Raw genomic sequence first — 20,700 nt, forward strand, 5'->3', positions numbered from 1 at the left:
GAAGATTGGTGGGAAAATTTCTGCTCAAGTCCCTCCTTTCAATTTTTCTGGATATGCAACTAGAAGTGGGATTGCTGGATCCTATGGCAATTCTATACTCAACTTTCTGAGGAAGTGCAAAATTGTTTTCCACGATTTTACATGTCCATGAGCACAAGCATTTCTATTTTTCTACATCCTCTCCAATGCTTGCTATTTTCTGTTTTCAAAATAATAGCCATTGAAGTGGGTGCGAAGTTGTATCTCATTCTGGCTTTGATTTGCATTTCTCTAATGGCTGATGATATTGGGCATCTTTTCCTGTGCTTACAGCCATTTGTATGTCTTCTGTGCAGAAATGTCTACTTAAGTTCTATTCCCATTGTTAAACTGAATTGTTTGTATTTTTGTTGTTGAGTTGTAGGAGTTCTTTATATACTCTGGATATTAAGCCCTTATCAGATATATGGTTCCCAAGTATTTTCTCCTGTTCTGTGGGTTGAAAACGTATTTCTTGATGAAAGAATAGCACAAGAAAGATTACTCATGCCCAAGCATTTGGGCATCGATCGTGTGCCCAGGGCTGTGCCAGCTCTGGGGGTCCAGGGGTGAACAACGCAGACAATGTTCGGGCCTCAAGGAGCCTCCGTTCCAGTGGGAAGTGACAGTGATCAAGGGACGGAATTCCGGATAGCGACAATGGCCACTGAGCTACCGGCGGCTTCGGCAAGCAGGGACCCGTGGCCCGCCGGAGCCTGCGTGATCTGCGGGCCGCAGCTGCCAGGGCCCTCGATCCTGCTCAACGCTGAGCAGGGCCCGGCAGAGCGCGCCCGCCCCCCCCCCGCCTTTTGCACATGCAAAAGAGAGACGCAGGAACGAGCGCAGGTGGCCTCAGGCCCCGCCCCCTCCTCAGAGAGGCGGGGCGAGGGGCCCGGGACCACGATAAGCCGTTGGTTTCCAGGCGGAACTTTCGCGCGGCGACCGAGAGCCCCCGGAGGAAGGCTTTGCGGCGGCGCCGCGGCGGGCAAACGTGGAGGCGAGGCTGAACGCGGTACCAGTCGGGCTCGGGCTGCGCCTCCCGCTCTCGCCGCTGGTGCGCGCGCAGACGTCGTCAGCCGCCGAGGAGGGGAGGCGGGCGTGCGAGCAGAGACCAGCGACTTGGATTCGCCGCAGGTAAGGGGCCCGGGTCGGGGGAGGCCGGGGTTCCTGGCCGAGAGCCCTCAGGACCCTTCCTCTCCCAAGACCCTTCTTGGGTCCCCACCGCTTTGGAGTCCTGACAGCCTTCAGGACCCTCGGACCCCGAAACCCTCCACGATTGTCCCTAGACTCGTAGACTCCCTGAGGACGTCCAGCCGCCTCAGGGCCCCGAGACCCCGACAAGATTCACTGAGGACCCCCGAGCCCTGAGACCGCTGAAGATTTTACCCCACCCGGTCCCGAGCCCTCATAATCCCCTTTTCCATGGGACTACTTCCTCCCCCCAGGATGCCCTACCCGCAGACCCCCTTCCTGACCCCCACCCTGCAGGGACCCTGGCCCCGGAGACTCCACCCCCTTCCCGGAGGAGGACCCCGGCCCCTTCTCTCCTTGCCCCTGGGAAGTCCCTGGAGCGCCTTCACCAACCTTTGGACTTGTTGGCCCGCAGCTGTCGACCACCGACCCTGAGGCTTAGCAGTCTGCCTTGGCTTCCCCTCCGCGCCCAACTCTAGGGCAAGGGTTCTCACACTTGAGGTCGCTGGACCTGTGCGGTGTCCAGGGAGTTCCCTGGGTTTGTGAATCCTTAGCGATAATATAAAAGAAGTGCAAGCATATAACAGGTCACCCGGATGTCCACGTTCTTCTAACAGGTACTGGCTGTGATTTCAGTGTCTGTGTATTTACATGTGTCCATACTATTGAAACCAGAGTAGGGACAGTGTGTAACTTTTACTGCTCTTTGGTTAGACTCATATGGTGACAGAGAGCAGTCTAGAGGGAGAGGACAGGAGATTTGGATGTGGTAGTGGGAGGCAGAACCAAGTTGCTGAAGGGGTCAGGGCAAACCAGGATGCTTTCAGGTTGTGTCCATGCAGGTCTTGAGGTTGTCGTTCTTAGAGCCAACGTTTTTCTGAACACCAGTTGGCTCCAGGAATTAGCACTGAAGATGGAGATGGCATAGTCCCTGCTCTCTGGGCTTAGTTGGAGGGGAGTGGGGCGAGTAGGTTGGACAAGAGGTGGTTTGTAAGGCAATAACAATATAGTGGCATTAAAGCCAGCAGGGTGGGGGGTGGGATTCTCAGGAAGGGGTCGTGTTAGGAAGGCTTTCTAGGAGGGAAAGAGATAATAGGTAACAGGAAAACTGACTATTGGAGGTAGAGCTTGAGGACAAGTTTGCCAGGGCCACCTCAGGCAAAGGCAGAGAGGCATGCCAAAGCCCATCAGGTTTTGGAATTGGGAAAAATGTGGCTGGAGCATAGAGAAATCCTGGGGGATGGCTGGAGATGTGTTGTTTCCCTGATGAAGATCAAACCCAACTTTCTAAGGCTGGTATGAGAGGGAATTGTTTCCTGAAGCCCCCACCCCCACCCCGTGCCGTTGGTGCTTTCTAGAGTTACCACTTTTACTCCTATGCCCCAAGTCACTGAAGATCCCAGCTGAGACTGAAAGAAGATGGTGGGTCAGTGGAAAGGAGCGAGGAAATGAGTAGACTAGAATGGGAGAATCTGGGAAATTGGGCCGAGTGTTGGATCCGAAAGGGGTGTGCCCAGCACAGAGGCTGGACCCACCAGATGGAACCGAATTATATGAGCTTCTGAAGCCACGTAGAGGATTGATTTGAAGAAGGGAGTGGGAGGCCATTAAAAGGTATAACTATGAGTAGGAGTGGTGTGTGTGTTTGAAGAAGTGCTCTCACTATTTGGGGGAAGCAGGGCCACATGTGAATAGTGTAGGGAACCTGGCCCAGGTGGTGGCAGTGGGGACCATGACTTCCACAAGCATAGCTAAGCTTACAGTCCAGACCCAAAAGACGTGCTCATTCCTGTCTGAGCCTACAGTTTCCTGCCTGGAAATTGACGTAGGTACTTTGTACTTCCTTTTAGGCGAGGTCTTTGTATTTCTCACCTCGGGGCTCAGAGCCTTTGTGCCTTATCAGCTGAGTGTCTGTGTCACAGGGAGCCAGACATCCCACAGGAGATGCACATGCAGCACAGCTGGGTGCGGTGAACAGAGGCTGGTTCCCAGTGATGTGACCTGATCAGGAAGGGTTTGGATGCTGGATGCCAGTATCCTGCAGGAAAGGGAAAGCTGCTGAAGCTGAGGAGAGACAAGTTTAGATGTGCTGCATTAGAAATATCACTCTGGAGACCGTGTGGGATTAGAGGGGCTGAAACTGAAGGCAGTGGGTTTTAGGAGGCCAGACAAGAAGCTGTGAGGGCTTTAAGGCAGTGGCAGAGAGTGTGGATCAGAAGACATTTGGAAGGAAAATCTACAGGATTTCTGTTTGGGTGAGGGAGAAGAGACTCTAGCGTAGCGCTGTGCAGTACAGCTTTCTGTGATGCTGAACATGTTTTGTGACTGCCTCACCACCCCACCACAGGGACTTTGAACACTGAGAACCTGACTAGTGTTACTAAGAACTGAATTTTAAATTTTATTTAATTTTAATGAATGAAATCCAGTTAGGACATGCCCTTGCGGGTCCAGGCTTGTACTTAAATGTTACCCCATCTGAACACTTCCAGCAACCCTGGGAGGTGAAAGTATTGTTCTTTTTAAAATATTCTTATTGATAAATCTTCACACACGAACATTCCATACATGGTGTATAATCAGTGGCTCGCAATATCATCACATAGTTGTGTATTCATCACCATGATCATTTTTTAGAACATTTACATCACTCCAGAAAAAGAAGTAAAAAGAAAAAACTCATACATATCGTAACCCTTACCCTGCCCCCTCATTGACTACTAGTATCTTTGTCTACCCACTTTATTTTACCCTTTGTCCCCTCTATTATTTGGTTATATTTTATCCATTTTTTTTACTCATAAAAGGAGCAACAGACACAAGGTTTTCACAATCATGCAGTCATGTTGTAAAAGTTATATCGGAAGGCATTGTTCTTATCTTACAGGTAAAGGCAGTGGAGGCTCAGAAAGAGTAAATTATGTGCCCAGGTTTTAAGTGGTGAACACAGACTTGTGCCCAGTCGGTTTAGCTTCTCAGGCTGCTCATTTCACTATATCTGTGTTCCTTTCCCCAGGAGCCAGGGGCCATCTGGGTGGTGGTGATGTTTCCCCTGCAAGGCCTGCCTTATCTGCTCCCTGTAAAGTTAACTGGGACAGTTGTGTGATAAGCAAGCACAGACCAAAAAGAAAACTGTTTTGCGCTGGTCATTTGGCCTGAGGCTTCTTCCTGCCTTTAGGCTTCCTAAAGGTGGCCATTTCTCTTTGCAGTTTTGGAGAACTAGTTGGGTAAGAGAGAAGGTGGACCTGCAGGTCAGCCAAAGAGATGTAAACGAGTGTCTAAGCTGAATTTTGAACTCCCACTTGCCAGGTAGTGACTGGTGTGGTGGAGGGTGGGGCACGAGCCTGGAGTTAGTTTATAGCTCACTCCTAGCCCTTGGGGAGCCTAGACTAAGTCACGTTGCCTCCTAGGGTCTCAGTTTCCACTTCTACCAAATTAGGGTATTTGGCACTGTATAACCTCAAGATCCTTTCAGATCTAAAATTCTGTGATTGTAAGTTTCCTCATGGGTTGCTTCCTGGAATTTCTCCTGTTCCTCTCAGGGTGGATACATGCTGGTGGGTCAGCATGCTGTTGGCCTCTGTTTTGGTGTTTCACCATTATTAGCTTATCATTAAGTGACATGTTTATTTGAGTTGGGTGACACGTCACATCTGATGGGCAAAGCTTTAACAATGGCAAGGTCTGCAGGAAAATATCAGGTATGTTTATTTGCCATTCTGAGCAGCCTCGATGTTAGGAACAGTGCAGGACTATATACTATGATTGTCAAGCTTTTAAAGGTTCATATTAAATGCCTAACCCTTGGTGTAAAATGAGAGGTGATTATAGTATATTTCTTAGTGTTGCAGAGGGGATTAAAAGAGATAACTCATGGAAGTACTTAGCACTTTCCCTCAAATATAATGAGGGCTCAAAAAGGTGGCAGTAATTAATACTGCCTTTGAACTGAAATATGTCCTTTACATTTTTATTAGCGTTGGGTTTTATTGTTTCCTTATTTTGGGCATATATGCCCAGGCAACTGTTCAGAGGCACTGGTTTCAAGAAGCCAATTAATGCATTTTGATCATTAAGAAACAAGCAATTTCTGGTAATAATTCATTTCAGGTGTGTAAAAAGTGATCCTCTAAGTAGTATTATTCAAATTAAGGTTTTGCTTTTTTGTATGTTGAAAAAAAGCAGCTCATCCTGAAGATCCCTTTTTAGCAATGACTGAGCTTCAGTTGTACCACATGTGGTTAAATTAACATGGACTTGTCGTGATGCCTTGAGAAAGCCATGTTCACTGTAAAGCCCACTAATGGTAAGAGAGACCAGCTGGGTGCTGAGGCAGCTTGTAACTAATAGACAGACATTTTATTATGAGTTTCACATGTTAGTCTCATTTAACTCTGTGGTGGAATTCCCTTTTAGCAGATTTGGAAACTGAGGTTCAGAGAGGTCTCCTGACTAGGCCAGTGGTGGACTCACCTTGGCTCTGGAGCCTGTGTTTTCTCAGCCACATCCCCAGGTGCTGCTTCCCCGAGCTGGGAGTCTTGTTTCGGTTTCAGGGCTAAGCGTCTCTGTAGTTCTAAAAGTTTAATTTTTGTCCCTTTGTCCCTTGTTTCCAGTTCAGATGAACTAAGTCATGCTAATTAAATTCATGAGAGACACATCCATTAACCAGATCCCAGATTATTTGTGGTTGGAAACAGAACTGCCAGATCTACTTCAAAGCTTATTCTTTCTTCCCAGAGATTTCCCCTCATGCCTCGTAGCCCCGAGTCTACATTGGGAGCTCATTGCTACGGAGAAGGCTGCTTGTGAGAATCCAGTCAGAGTAAAGGGGGACAATGATGCACTTTCCCAGCATCCTGTCACCAGGCTTATGTAGCTAGCTTCTCTCCATTGTTATCCACCGGGGGTTGGGGGTATGTTCTGGAGAGTGCTTGCCTTGTGGCCTCATATTCAGACCTGCCTTGATGCGATCATGATTCAGTTGGTGGATTCTGGCTCCCCCACTGCGTACACGGATAGGACTTGAGTATGTCCAAGTCTCCTGGGAGCGTACATTTATCAGTCATCTCTTAGCGGGGGTGACTTTTGTAATAGTAGCAGTGGTAGTCTCAGTCCAGTAATACTAATACTGAGTGTGCTGGTTTGAAAGGAAGTATGCCCCCTAAGAAAAGCCATGTTTTAATATAAATCCCATTTCTTAAAGGTAGAATAATCCCTATTCAATACTTTTTTTAAATTTTTTTACATTTTTACATTACAGTTTTTTTATTTGAAACTGTAATGAGATCATTTCCCTGGTTGATGTGATTTAGTTAAGAATGGTTGTTAAACTGGATTAGGGATGACATGTCTCCACCCATTTGAGTGGGTCTTGATTAGTTTCTGAAGTCCTATAAAAGAGGAAACATTTTGGAGAATGAGAGATTCAGCGAGAGCAACACTACGAAGCAGAGAGTCCACCAGCCAGCAACCTTTGGAGATGAAGAAGGAAAATGTCTCCCGGGGAGCTTCACGAAACAGGAAGCCAGGAGAAGATGCTAGCAGATGATGCCGTGTTCGCCATGTGCCCTTCCAGATTAGAGAGGAACCCTGACTGTGTTCACCATGTGCCTTCTCATTTGAGAGAGAGTCCCTGAACTTTATCGGCCTTCTTGAACCAAGGTATCTTTCCCTGGATGCCTTTGATTGGACATTTCCATAGACTTGTTTTAATTGGGACATTTTCTAGGCCTTGGAACTGTAAACTAGCAAGTCATTAAATTCCCCTTTTAAAAGCCATTCCGTTTCTGGTATATTGCATTCCAGCAACTAGCAAACTAGAACACTAACAGCCTGCTGGGCCAGGCCTTGTGCTAAGGACTTCCCACGAAGCATGGCATTTGTGGTCCAGTGACTGCTGTCTGACTTTTCCCACAAATTCTGGGGCATCTCACTCTACTACAGGGAAGTTAAAAATCAATGTTTGGAAACTTTGGTGAATTCTTGCCGAATAAATGCAATTCTGCCCCCTCCCCAACCTTCCTGCCACTAAGAGGAATCTGTTTGGAGTGGAGCAATCAATGAGCCGCCTGCACAGCCTGGGGGGCTTTACTGCTCAAAAGCCAGAGAACTTACTTATAGAAAGAAATTAAGGGGTTTTCCTAAGGCTATTTTTGAGGACCCCACAGACTTAAAACTTCTAACTTATGGTGTGGGCTTGTTAAGTATAAGTGTGGTTTGTAATAGGAAGTGGGTAATTTTAATTAGAGCTTTTTTTTTAAATTTTTTTTATTAATCAAAAAAAAAGAAAAGAAATTAACACAACATTTAGAAATCATTCCATTCTACACATGCACTCAGTAATTCTTAGTATTATCACATAGATGTATGATCATCATTTCTTAGTACATTTGCATCGATTTAGGAAAAGAACTAGCAAAACAGCAGAAAAAGATATAGAATGTTAATATAGAGGAGAGAATTAAAATAATAATACTAATAAAAAAATATATATATATAAAAAGGAAAAAGAAAAAAACAAAAACAAAAAATACAAACAAACAAACAAAAAACTATATTTCAGGTGCAGCTTCATTCAGTGTTCCAACATAGTTACATTACACTTAGGTATTATTATGCTGTCCATTTTTGAGTTTTTGTATCTAGTCCTGTTGCACAGTCTGTATCCCTTCAGCTCCAATTACCCATTATCTTACCCTGTTTCTAACTCCTGCTGGTCTCTGTTACCAATGATATATTCCAAGCTGATTCTCGAATGTCGGTTCACATCAGTGGGACCATACAGTATTTGTCCTTTAGTTTTGGGCTAGACTCACTCAGCATAATGTTCTCTAGGTCCATCCATGTTATTACATGCTTCATAAGTTTAGTCTGTCTTAAAGCTGCATAATATTCCATCGTAGGTATACGCCACAGTTTGTTTAGCCACTTGTCTGTTGATGGACATTTTGGCTGTTTCCATCTCTTTGCAATTGTAGATAATGCTGCTATAAACACTGGTGTGCAAATGTCCGTCTGTGTCTTTGCCCTTAAGTCCTTTGAGTAGATACCTAGCAGTGGTATTGCTGGGTCGTAATCCATTCTGCCATTCTATGTCTTTTGATTGGGAAATTCAGTCCATTAACTTTTAGTGTTATTACTGTTTGGATAATATTTTCCTCTACCATTTTGGCTTTTGTATTATATATATCATATCTGATTTTCCTTCTTTCTACATTTTACTCCATACCTCTCTCTTCTGTCTTTTCGTATCTGACTCTAGTGCTCCCTTTAGTATTTCTTGCAGAGCTGGTCTCTTGGTCACAAATTCTCTCAGTGACTTTTTGTCTATAAATGTTTTAATTTCTCCTTCATTTTTGAAGGACAATTTTGCTGGATATAGGAGTCTTGGTTGGCAGTTTTTCTCTTTTAGTAATTTAAATATATCATCCCACTGTCTTCTAGCTTCCATGGTTTCTGCTGAGAAATCTACACATAGTCTTATTGGGTTTCCCTTGTATGTGATGGATTGTTTTTCTCTTGCTGCTTTCAAGATCCTCTCTTTCTCTTTGACCTCTGACATTCTAACTAGTAAGTGTCTTGGAGAACGCCTATTTGGGTCTATTCTCTTTGGGGTGTGCTGCACTTCTTGGATCTGCAAATTTAGGTCTTTCATAAGAGTTGGGAAGTTTTCAGTGATAATTTCTTCCATTAGTTTTTCTCCTCCTTTTCCCTTCTCTTCTCCTTCTGGGACACCCACAACACGTATATTTGTGCGCTTCATATTGTCATTCAGTTCCCTGATCCCCTGCTCAAGTTTTTCCATTCTTTTCCCTATAGTTTCTGTTTCTTTTTGGAATTCAGATGTTCCATCCTCCAGTTCACTAATTGTATCTTCTGTCTCTTTAGATCTACCATTGTAGGTATCCATTGTTTTTTCCATTTTTTCTTCTTTGTCCTTCACTCCCATAAGTTCTGTGATTTGTTTTTTCAGATTTTCTATTTCTTCTTTTTGTTCAGCCCATGTCTTCTTCATGTCCTCCCTCAATTTATTGATTTGGTTTTTGAAGAGTTTTTCCATTTCTGTTCGTATATTCAGCATTAGTTGTCTCAGCTCCTGTATCTCATTTGAACTATTGGTTTGTTCCTTTGACTGGGCCATATCTTCAATTTTCCGAGTGTCATCCATTATTTTCTGCTGGTGTCTGGGCATTTGATCAGATTTCCCTGGGTGTGGGACCCAGCTGGTTGAAAGGTTTTTCTGTGAAATCTCTGGGCTCTGTTTTTCTTTTCCTGCCCAGTAGGTGGCGCTTGTGGCGCTCGTCTGTCTGCGGGGCCCACCAGTAAAAGATGCTGTGGCTCCTTTAAATTGCCAATCCGAATCTCAGTTGGCCTGGGAAACCGCGCGTGGAGGGGGGGGGTCACCGGCCGCCGCGGCTTGGGGGGAGTGCCGGTCCAAATTGCCCAGCTGGCCCGAGATGCCAAGCGTGGCGGGAGGGCCCCGCTATCCAACGTTCCCAGTCAGACCGGGGAGCCACGTGCGTGGAGGGGACCCCAGTCGCCAGCCGCCCCGGCCGGGAAAACGCACGCCCCTCGGGTATCTCACCGCAGCGGATTCTCCCTGCCCATTCAGCTGTTCCAGAATGGGGTACGCTGTCTTTTTGGTTTCTGTCGTGGCTCCGGGAGCTGTTTTTTATTGTTTCTGTTTTTTTAGTTGCTTTTCTGGAGGAGGAACTAAGACCCGCGCGTCTTACTAAGCCGCCATCTTCTCTGGAAGACTCTAGAGCTTTTTTTTTTTGTTATGGGCAGGCATCAGAATTGAACCCGGGTCTCTGGCATGTCAGGTGAGAATTCTGCCACTGAGCCACCGTCCAATTAGAGCTTTTTGTTATGCTGCTTTTAATAATGATTGTTCTTGACAAACACATTTTATCCTACCCCCCATCAAAATGTTATGGACGCTTACTCATTAATTTGCTTTTTTCCTTTACCAGTGTGGCCTCATTCCTTTCTGGTCTCTGTTTTTCATGGCACTTCAGAATGGCTGTGGCCGTGAGTGTTTCAAATTGTAGTGCCCAGATCAACAGCTGGCTCTGTGGATCAGCACCTGGGCCTGGTGGGCAGGTCTTGGGGGTCTTGCTTGGGTCTCATGCATTTGCAGTCATCTTGCTGTAGGATGGGCCAAAGTGCCTGTCGAGCTTCCCTCCTGTGCTGGGTGGCCAGTGGCCCCTGTCAGCTCTCTACCATGTGGTCCCTCTTCCTCCCTGGAAGCTCAGCCAGATTGTACAAGGCTGCATTCCAGGAGGGTGAGATCCACTGGCAAGAGGAGTCACGTGACCATTCCCCGCCTCTTGAGTGAGAGATGAGGGTACCAGGAGGGCAGGAGGGAAGGTCATTACCAGTCTGTCTGTGGGGATGGAGTTGGGGGTGGAGGGTGGGGGCAAACTGGGGAACTTTGTTTTGCTAGCTGTAAATAACAAGTTTAGTTTTTGTAATGTTCTATAGTTTATTCTTTTTCACATTGGACTCTGTCTGATGGGACGTTTATGTAATAGATATTGCACTATTATTATTTTTTATTATTTTAGAATAAGAAAGACATGAATAAAGGCATTCATGACTTTAGATACAAAGGATAGGAATTGCTTATAAGAATCTGTGTCAGAGCCTGAGTTTGCTTTTAGAAAATGCTGATAGAGAAAATTTGAGAAAAAAATGGGTTGCTATGATGATGACTTGGCTTTGAGCCTGCAAACTGTAGTGATGACATCATCACCAAGGAAACCAAAAGACGCAGCCTCTCATGGCCTCTGAAAGGTTTTATTACTGTTGTCTAGAATCTGATTGGCTTAGAAGAATAGTGTTTTAGATGGAAAGCCAAAAAGTCTTGGTGTGCTACTGAAACTTTCTGGAAGGGGTACTAATTGCTTTGGAAATCACCTCCTTGGACCTAGGTTTAAGAAAAAGGGGAGATTTGGGGTAATTTCTAGGTTATTGTGAGATTTGGCTCTAATGTGCCTGCTGCTGAAAGAACAGGAAATGAGATCATGTTGTCTTTAAACCTGCAGTGTTACAATCAGCTGCACATGTCTGCATATGGGCACTGTGTGCAGCTCATCATTGGAGTCACTGTGCTGAGTGTTTATATAGTTGGACACTTCTTTTGGCTGCTTTGATCCTTAAAAGCACGTCAGTCTTACAGTCTAGAGGCCCATCAGCCTGTTGAGGTTGGAGTTGGTGTGATTCTGTTTGAGGGACCATCTGAGGAGTCAGTTTCCAGACCTTTGTCAGTCTCAGGTTGAGGGAGGTTTTTTGAGCAACAAAATAGACAAGGGCCCAAGCTCCGACCTGTTATATAAATGTTCTGATAACTGGTTCTTTTGGAAAATCTTGAAATCACTTAATTTTGGAGTTAGGTCCAGCCTACAAAAGTTTAATTTTGTCTTTTTTTTTTTCTTTTTGCAGCTGTGGCAAGGTGATATTTAGTTTTTGAAGTTTTAATTATAATCATGAATACATAGAGAATCGAAGATAGTTGAACAACAACCAAATGAACTTGAAATTGATTTTTAAAGGTTTTTTTTTTTTATCATGGTTAACAGTTTTGGGCATTTGATTTCTTAATAGCCATTGGTTGACTATTATTTGTTTAACAAATATTCTAAAGTGTTGAATAGGGAAGGCTGAGATGAATGATGCCTTCCTATAGGCAGGAAGGGGCAGCTCTTTTAAAGTGATGTGGATGCTTTTTGAGAGCCGGGTGGGCAGTTGAGTTAGTCTGCTGACCTCATCTCCTGTACATCCTGTGGGGGAGGCTAATTAGAAAAAAGTGAGTGTGTTGGGGCAGCCTCATTGACCAGCCAGAGCCTGAGCCTTTTTTTTTTTTATTAATTAAAAAAAATTAACAAAACATTTAGAAATCATTCCATTCTACATATATAATCAGTAATTCTTAGTATCATCACATAGTTGCATATTCATCATTTCTTAGTACATTTGCATCGATTTAGAAAAAGAAATAAAAAGACAACGGAAAAAGAAATAAAATGATAATAGAGAAAAAAAAAACTATACGTACCATACCCCTTACCCCTCGCTTTCATTTACCACTATTTCAAACTGAATTTATTTTAACATTTGTTCCCCCTATTATTTATTTTTTTTCCATATGTTCTACTCTTCTGTTGATATAGTAGCTAAAAGGAGCATCAGACATAAGGTTTTCACATTCACAGAGTCTCATTGTGAAAGCTATATCATTGTTCAATCATCATCAAGAAACATGGCTACTGGAACACAGCTCTACATTTTCAGGCAATTCCCTCCAGCCTCTCCACTACATCTTGAACAACAAGGTGATATCTACTTAATGCGTAAGAATAACCTCCAGGATAACCTCTCGACTCTGTTTGGAACCTCTCAGCCATTGACACTTTGTCTCATTTTACTCTTCCCCCTTTTGGTCGAGAAGGTTCTCTCAGCCTCTTGATGTTAATTCTCAGCTCATTCTAGGGTTTTTCTCAGTCCTTTGATGCTGAGTCTCAGCTCATTCCAGGATCTTTGTCCCACGTTGCCAGGAAGGTCCACACCCCTGGGAGTCATGTCCCAAGCAGAGAGGGGGAGGGTGGTGAGACTGCTCATCATATTGGCTGGAGAGAGAGAGCCTGAGCCTTTTGAATTAGCAATATGAACTTCCAGATTACCTTTCATATGAGAGTCCTAAGTTTTCAAAACTTTGTCAGTTAGCAAGAATGAATATTTTATACTTGGTAAAACTCAGGATTGGTGAGTAGTTGATAGTTGATGAACTCACTGGGTTGGGGTTCAGGGTTGTTTATGCTTCCTTAGAAAAGATCTAGCAGGGTAAAAAACAAAAACAAGCAAAATGCACAGTTTGACCCTGGCTGGCTCTAGGAGGAACTCCACTGTAGAAGGAGGGGGATAGGAGCCAAGAGACTGACACAGCCCAATGCTGCAGCCTCCCCTGGGTTGACTCCTCTGGGATCCTCGTGTTCCCTGCGTGTGGCCTGTGGTTTCTGAACAATTGGGGAAGGTCACAGGTACCCTTGGGAGACTGATGGAAACTCTGAACCCTTTCTGGGTGGGGGGGGAGACAAATACACTTACACCAAGTTATATGTACAGTTTCAGGGGGGTAATCTTCGGGGTCCCATTGAGCTCTAAAATCTAATGATTCTCAGACACTGATTAAACCTTGCTTCCCTATGTTGAGAAATTATTTTTGGTGACCTTATTCTAACTGAGGGTAAAAAAAAAGATTTCCCATGTGAAAAAGTGTTTTTCAGTCAGTGCTGGCCAGGATATGGTAAAGCAGGCAGCCCAGACCGTGCTGACTGCTGCTCTCGAAAGCGCTGTGGTAGCACGTGCTGAGCTGTTCTACTGTCTTCACATTCTGTAACTCAGCCACTCTGCTTCTTGGAAATCTTTTCTAAATAAATAATTTCAATACAGCTGAAAAGAGCTTGTACACTCTTTTCAGAGTTCTTAGAGTGATGTCCTGCCTCAGGGATGGAGGTAAAGGATAGCCCAGCAGTAACAGAATTCCCTACAAGGAGCTGTTGCACTTAGGTTTGTGCATAGATTTTAATAATATAAGGGAAATGCTTGTATTACAATAATGAAAAGTGGAATATGGACTATAATCTTAAATGATGTAAAGATTTTAAAAGTCTAGAGGGAAATACACAGATGTTAATAGTTTTAGTTTGCTAAGCTGCGGGAAGGCTTTTAAAAAGGGAATTTAATAAGTTACAAGTTTATAGTTCTAGTGCTGAGAAAATGCCCAACCTAAGGCACCAACAAGAGGTTACCTTCACTCAAGGCTAATGCTGTCTGAAACACCTCTGTCAGCTGGGAAGGCATGTGGTTGGTATCTGCTGGTCCTTGTGCTCAGTTTGTTGTATCCAGTTTCTGATTCTAAACATTATATGCCTTTACTCAGTTCATCTCGGACACAACTCTGGGTTTGGGCTTGTGTAGCATCTCATGGGAAGGCATATGGTGACATCTGCTGGGCTCTGCCTGTGTCTAGGCGTCTTCTCTCTCTGTGGGCACTTCTGCTGGTTTGAAATGATGTATGTACCCTAGAAAAGCCATGTTTTAATCCTAATCCCTTTTGGTAAAGGCAGTTGTTTCTTCTAATCCCTATTCAGCATTGTATGTTTTAAACTGTAATCAGATCATCTCCCGGGAGACGTGATTTAATCAAGAGTGGTTGTTAAGGTGGATTAGGTGATGACATGTCTCCACCCATTTGGGTGGGTCTTGATTAGTGTCTGAAGTCCTATAAAAGAGGAAACATTTTTGAGAATGAGAGATTCTGAGAGAGCAGAACAACACAACCACGAGAAGCAGAGTACACCTTTGGAGATGAAGAAGGAAAATGCCTCCCAGGGAGCTTCATGAAATAGGAAACCAGTAGATGATGCCGTGTTTACCATGTGCCCTTCCAGATGAGAGAGAAACCCTGACTGCGTTCACCATGTGCCTTTCCAGATGAGAGGGAAACTCTGTGTTCACCATGTGCCCTTCCACTAGAGAGAAGCATTGAACTTCATCGGCCTTCTTGAACCAAGGTATCTTTCCCTGGATGCTTAGTTGGACGTTTCTATAGACTTGTTTTAATTGGGACATTTTCTCGGCCTTAGAACTGTAAAGTTGCAACTTATTAAATTCCCCTTTTTAAAAGCCATTCTGTTTCTGGTATATTGCGTCCTGGCAGCTAGCAAACTAGAACAGCACTCCAAGCATCTCCAGACATCTGTGTCTCTGAAGTAACTGTTCTCTAAGCATCTGCATCGGCTCAACTCTCTCCAAAATGTTTCCTGTTTTTAAAAGACTTTAGTAAACTAATCAAGACCCACCTTGAATGGGTGGAGTCACATCTCCATCTAAACCAAAAGATCACATCCACAATTGGGCGCGCCACATCTGAGGAGATAATCTAATCAAAGTTTCTGTCCTGCAGTATTGAATCAGGATTAGAAGAAATAAATGGTTGCCCCCAAGATTGGATCAGTATTAAAACATGACTTTTCTGGGGTACATAATAGATTCAAACTTATACAACAGTAGTTGTTCATGGTAGTAGGAATATGGACTGTTTAAAGTTTAAAAAATTTTAAAAACTATTCTGTATTTTTTCCTTGTCCCCATAAAATGTTAGTTCTAGAATTAGATATTAAAAATATGATTCTGAAATTTATAGAATATGGAGATAGTTTGGTGATAAAGACCTTGCTGGTAGGAGATTCCTCTTTGAGAGAAGCTAAGACTTGACTTTTTGCCTTCATTGTTTCCTTGGGCTGGATTCAGTATAGCTGAGGGGAGGACTGGCAGCTGGTTTTAGGACTTGGCTGAACAGTGTCATGCTCCACCTTCCTAGGGAGCATGTACACATCCTCTGAAAAACAGCATCCATCTTGACTTTGTTATGCCCCTTGCCACTTTCTTCCATATGTGATAACTCATTTGTGTTCATGTGAAAGCTCCACAGCGGACTGGACACTCTTCCCAAAAAGTATCATGATGTGGAAGTGGCTGGTGCTGAGCCAGCCACATGGCCGCACACACCGTGTGCTCTTTCTCCTTTCTTCGGTGTCTGACAGGGCAGCAGAGAATAGGAATCTGAGTCTTTGCCTAAGGTTGTTAAGTCACACAGGATTAGGAATGGTGGTTTAGGAAAGTTTTTTTTTTTTTTGTATATTTATCATCATGATCATTTCTTACAACATTTGCATCAGTTCAGAAAAAGAAATAAAAAGAAGACAGAAAAAAATTCATACATACCATAACCCTTACCCCTCCCTTTCATTGATCACTAGCATTTCAATCTACTAAATTTATTTTATTAGTACTGATTTTTTTTAATTTTTAATTTATTAATTATTTAAAAATAATTAACATTATTATTTTTAATTAATATTAATTAAAAATAACAACAAACAATATTAACATATCATTCCATTCTACATATACAATCAGCAATTTACTAAATTTATTTTTAACATTTGTTAATATTTTAACATTTGTTCCCCCTATTTATTTATTTTTAATAAATAAATTATGTTTTACTTGTCTGTTGATAAGGTAGATAAAAGGAGCATCAGACACAAGGTTTTCACGGTCACATAGTCACATTGTGAAAGCTATATCATTATACAATCATCTTTAAGAAACATGGCTACTGGAACACAGCTCTACGTTTTCAGGCAGTTCCCTCCAGCCTTTCCATTATGCCTTAACTAAAAGGGTGATATCTATATTCGTAAGAATAACCTCCAGGATAACCTCTGACTCAGTTTGGAATCTCTCAGCCATTGACATTTCATTGCAATTCCTTTGTTCTTCCTCATGCAAAAACATTTTTAAATTTGTACATTTAGTCACTATCATTATACACTCTAGGCATTCCTAGATCATACCATCTTAGTCTTTATCATCTATCTTTCCTTCTGATTTCATTTGTGCCCCCAGGCCTCCTCCCGCTATCATTCTCACATTCAGCTTCATTCAGTGTTCTAACATTATTATATTACAGTTGGGTAATATCATGCTATCCATTTCTGAATTTTTACAATCAGTCCTGTTGTGCAACCTGTATCCCTTCAGTTCCAATTGCCCAGTATCTACCCTATTTCTACCTCCTGATGGTTTCTGTTTACCAACTGAAATTTTCCAAGTTCATTCACTAATGTCAGTTCATATCAGTGAGACCATACAGTATTTGTCCTTTTGTGTCTGGCTAATGTCACTCAGCATAATGTCCTTAAGGTCCATCCATGATGTTATATACTTCATAACTTTATTCTGTCTTACAGCTGCATAATATTCCATCGTATGTATATATATACCATAGCCACTCGTCTGTTGATGGACATTTTGGCTATTTTTAGGAATCATTTTGAATGTATATTTTTTCAGGTACTCTAAAGATCCAGGACCTTTGATTTTAACTCCAGACTTAACTCTCTTCCAGGCTACTAGTAAAAGAACCTTTATCTGGGAAATAGAAGTTGCTTCTGACCAGTTTTTTCTCTTTAGGATTCACAGATGGATTCAGTGGAAAAGACAACAAAGAGAAGTGAACAAAAGTCCAGGTAAATACATTTTCTGTACCTCTGAGCAGTGTCATAGACTTCTATAGTGCCTGTTACAAGTGTTTTATGTTTCTTAGTTCCAGTTAAGGCAGAGTGACATATAAGCATTTCTCTGGAATCCATGGGTCAGAAGGGAACCTCAAGGGCTACTTACTATACTTTGCTTTAATGAAAGAAACATTTTAGAAGGCAATTTTCTGCCAAAGGTAGTACCCCACAGTCTAGTCTCTTAACCAGGCAACAAATAATTACATGCTCAAGGTGAATAAGACACAGTTGCCCCAAATCCTTTATGGAATGAGAATAGAACATGTGAAATAAATGCCTGCAGAAGAATAATACACAGGCTTCGTAAGTAGCACAGGGCATATGCAAGGCCAAATGTGACCTAACAATTCACTGTTTTTCATTGTATTGCAGTACTTGATGTGGATTTTCATTCTCTCCCTCCCTTGTCTTGAAGTAGAAAGTTCTTAAAAAGCCTCATCAGGAAACAGCCCCAGGAACTGCTCCTGGTCATTGGGACGGGCGTCAGCGCGGCGGTAGCGCCCGGCATCCCAGCTCTCTGTTCGTGGAGGAGCTGCATCGAGGCGGTGATCGAGGCTGCCGAGCAGCTGGAGGTGCTGCACCCGGGGGACATTGCTGAGTTCCGCAGGAAAGTGATGAAGGACCGAGATTTGCTGGTGGTGGCCCACGATCTGATCCGGAAGATGTCCCCCGTGAGTCTCTTCCCTATAGGCACCTCAGGTTTCACTGGAGTAACTTTTGGTTCTGGACCATGTTGGGGAATCTCTGAATTTGTGAATTTTCTCTGGCTCTCAGCATAGCCAGGCTGATGAGACAGAAGACCTTTAGTCTATTAGAACATCATTTTAAACAGGTGATGCCAGATTTGTCATGTGGTATCTAAAATGGCCCTTAGTCAGTGGATCCAGAGTATGTGAGATGGCCCCTGGGATGACATCAGGCTGGAATGGGGATAAGCCTCATGGGCTCATATTCAGTCAGTGAAGGGGTAGCCTTTAGGTATGTTTTGGTCTAAGCAGGCCAGCCATGTCTCTTCAAATGGCGATTTGTTCTGTGAAAATATTTTAAAGTGGAGGAATTATAACTTCTTTGCTCTTGGAAATGATCTAGTAGAGAAGAAAAGCATTTGGTGATGCATGAGGCTGTTATTGGAGTGAGGCCTTCGAGTAGGTGGGATTTGGTGCCGACGGGGGGATTGGCCCTAGACAAGTGCATGGTTGGGTCAGTATAAGGGCGGAGGTCCCAATACTGGGAAGCCTGACAATGTGGCAGAGGCTGTGGCAGGTCTTTTCTCATGACGTAGGTTTTTATTAAAGGTGCATGGTCATCACCTGAGAGTCAGGATGGGCAGGAGGTGTCAGAGGTTTGAACACAGGAGAAAGCAAGGAAAATAGTAGAAACTTGTCAGGAAGAGTGGGAGAGTGAGGCTGCCATAAAAAGAGACCTAAACATGATTATGCTTCTGTTTCTTACATAAAATTCTGGGTAGTCCAAGGAGAGCATGGCAGCTTAACCGTGCCAGGGGCCCAGGCTTCAGTAGTGTTGCTCATGAGCTAAGCTGGCTGCTCCAGCTTCTTCCATAACACACATGTTCCTGCCAGTGGGGAGCGAAGAGAGGAAATGGGGGTTAGGGGCGTCACGCCTCATCCCTGTAAGAGCCTTCCGCTGGAGTCGCCTATGCCACTTCTGTCTTTATCTCATTGGCCAGTTTTACACATGGCTGTGCCAACTTACCAGAGTCTGGGAAATGCTTTTAGCTGGGTGACTGCCAAATGTGGTGTCCTATTATGTAGGGGGCAGCCATTATCATACGGCGGAGGCTGGCAAACTTTGGCATGAGGGCCAGATGTGGCCCGCTGCCAGTTTTTTTTTTTCTTTGCATGGGCAGGCACTGGGAATCAAACCCGGGTCTCTGGCATGGCAGGCAAGAATTCTGCCTTTCACTGTGGCTTGCCCTCGCTGCCAGTTTTTATAAAGTTCTGTTGGCGCCCAGCCGCCCATCTGTTTATATGCTGTCTGTGGTTGCTTTCTTGTTCTGTGGCAGAGTTGAGTAGTTGCTATTTATATGGTCCACAAAGCCTAAAATATTTACTCTCTAGCCCCTTCTCAAGTTTGTCAGCCTGTCACAGGAAGAATAGGCAGCCCCGGGGCCCCTTTGAGGCAAGGTCACTTGAAGAAAGGCCAGAGAGGTTGATAACCATGTAATTTGGGAGGTATTTAGAGCTTCGTTCTACTAGTTTCTCTGCTTTTGTATATTTTTGGAAACTTCTGCAAAAAAGAGATGAAGTAAGGCCAGTCAGTCTGTTAGCATGGTTGTTTTCCCCAGCCACGGACAGCAGTTTGAGTTCAGGTGTGGAACAGGTGGGTAGTTGGACTTACAAGGGCTGGAACTTTGCCAGGGAATTCCAACAAAACAAGAGAAGGATGATGGAGGTGAAAGTGTATTCAAGGGAGTAATTATAATGATAAATTATGAAGTTAAGCTGGTAAAGGGAGAAGTGAGGACATCGGAGTGGAAGACTGTGAAAACACAGGAGGTTACTGGCTTTGATGCGGATGACCTTTTCCAGGGAGCTGAGTTCTGGAGAGTTGGGTACAGAAGAAGGAGTAGTTGGAGAGGGAAGGCGGAGCTAGTAGCTGTGAAAAGAGATTTAGAACCATGATACCAGAAGGATCCTTGCAGTAGAGAGGAAAACCACCTTGAATTATGACAAGTACACAGGAGAGACATAACAGTGAGCTAGGAGCTCAAGTCCCAAAGAAAGGAGGGGAGTGGCCTGAAGATGTGTGACTGCAGTGAGGGGGTGGCAGTCCCTGTGGAACTAAGGGGAAGGATGGAAGGATCCCATGGTAGGTTTGGAGGAACAGGAGTGTGGGGATCCCCTGCGGGAGAGGCATGTGGGGGGATGGATTTGAGTTGGGGAGGAAGTGGGCATTCACGGGAGAGGATGTGGATGTGGGGGTTCTGCTAACAGATCTTGAGCCCCTGCCTTAGGAACAGCAGAAGGTTTTGGATTCACAGAGAGTGGGAGAGTGTCAGAAGAGGGGGTTCCAGAGCCTATGGAATGAAGGATGTTTCAGGAGTCTGGGACTTCTGTGTAACTGATATAAATGGGCCACAGGGCATGATGGGATGGATTTTGATGGCTTTTGATGGGTGTTGGTGGGTTCTGATGGATGGCTGCCAGGGCACAGGTACCAGTGAGGCTGTGAGTGGGGCAGGGTGGGTATAGGTATTTTGAGTGAATGCACCCCTCAGGTTCCATCACCATCCTGTCCCCTGCAGAGCAGAGGCTGGGCACCAAGTGGTCTTGGGGACACATGAAGTCTTGACCTTTATGTGCCTGCCCGCCTGCTCCCAGCTACC

At 44.1% G+C, this 20,700-nt stretch overlaps 1 protein-coding gene across 8 annotated transcripts in view; it reads left to right on the top strand.

Annotated features, from left to right (window-relative positions):
• Window positions 1-962: 962 nt before the first annotated feature.
• The window catches only part of FAM118A (family with sequence similarity 118 member A), a 36,044-nt gene continuing 16,306 nt past the window's right edge, over window positions 963-20,700 (top strand). The window contains exons 1-4 of one of the 8 annotated variants that reach the window (XM_077169154.1): window positions 1,090-1,152; window positions 14,661-14,783; window positions 17,251-17,306; window positions 17,770-18,025. In XM_077169154.1, the coding sequence (XP_077025269.1) occupies window positions 17,260-17,306; window positions 17,770-18,025 (303 nt within the window). In that variant the 5' untranslated portion in view covers window positions 1,090-1,152; window positions 14,661-14,783; window positions 17,251-17,259. Of the gene's footprint in view, window positions 1,153-1,624; window positions 1,827-14,660; window positions 14,784-17,250; window positions 17,307-17,769; window positions 18,026-20,700 lie in introns of all 8 variants that reach the window. The other 7 variants (XM_077169157.1, XM_077169153.1, XM_077169156.1 and 4 more) reach the window with 7 other exon arrangements.

The sequence above is a fragment of the Tamandua tetradactyla genome, chromosome 7 (assembly GCF_023851605.1).
Source record: "Tamandua tetradactyla isolate mTamTet1 chromosome 7, mTamTet1.pri, whole genome shotgun sequence".
In the NCBI taxonomy this organism is placed as follows: Eukaryota; Metazoa; Chordata; class Mammalia; order Pilosa; family Myrmecophagidae; genus Tamandua; species Tamandua tetradactyla.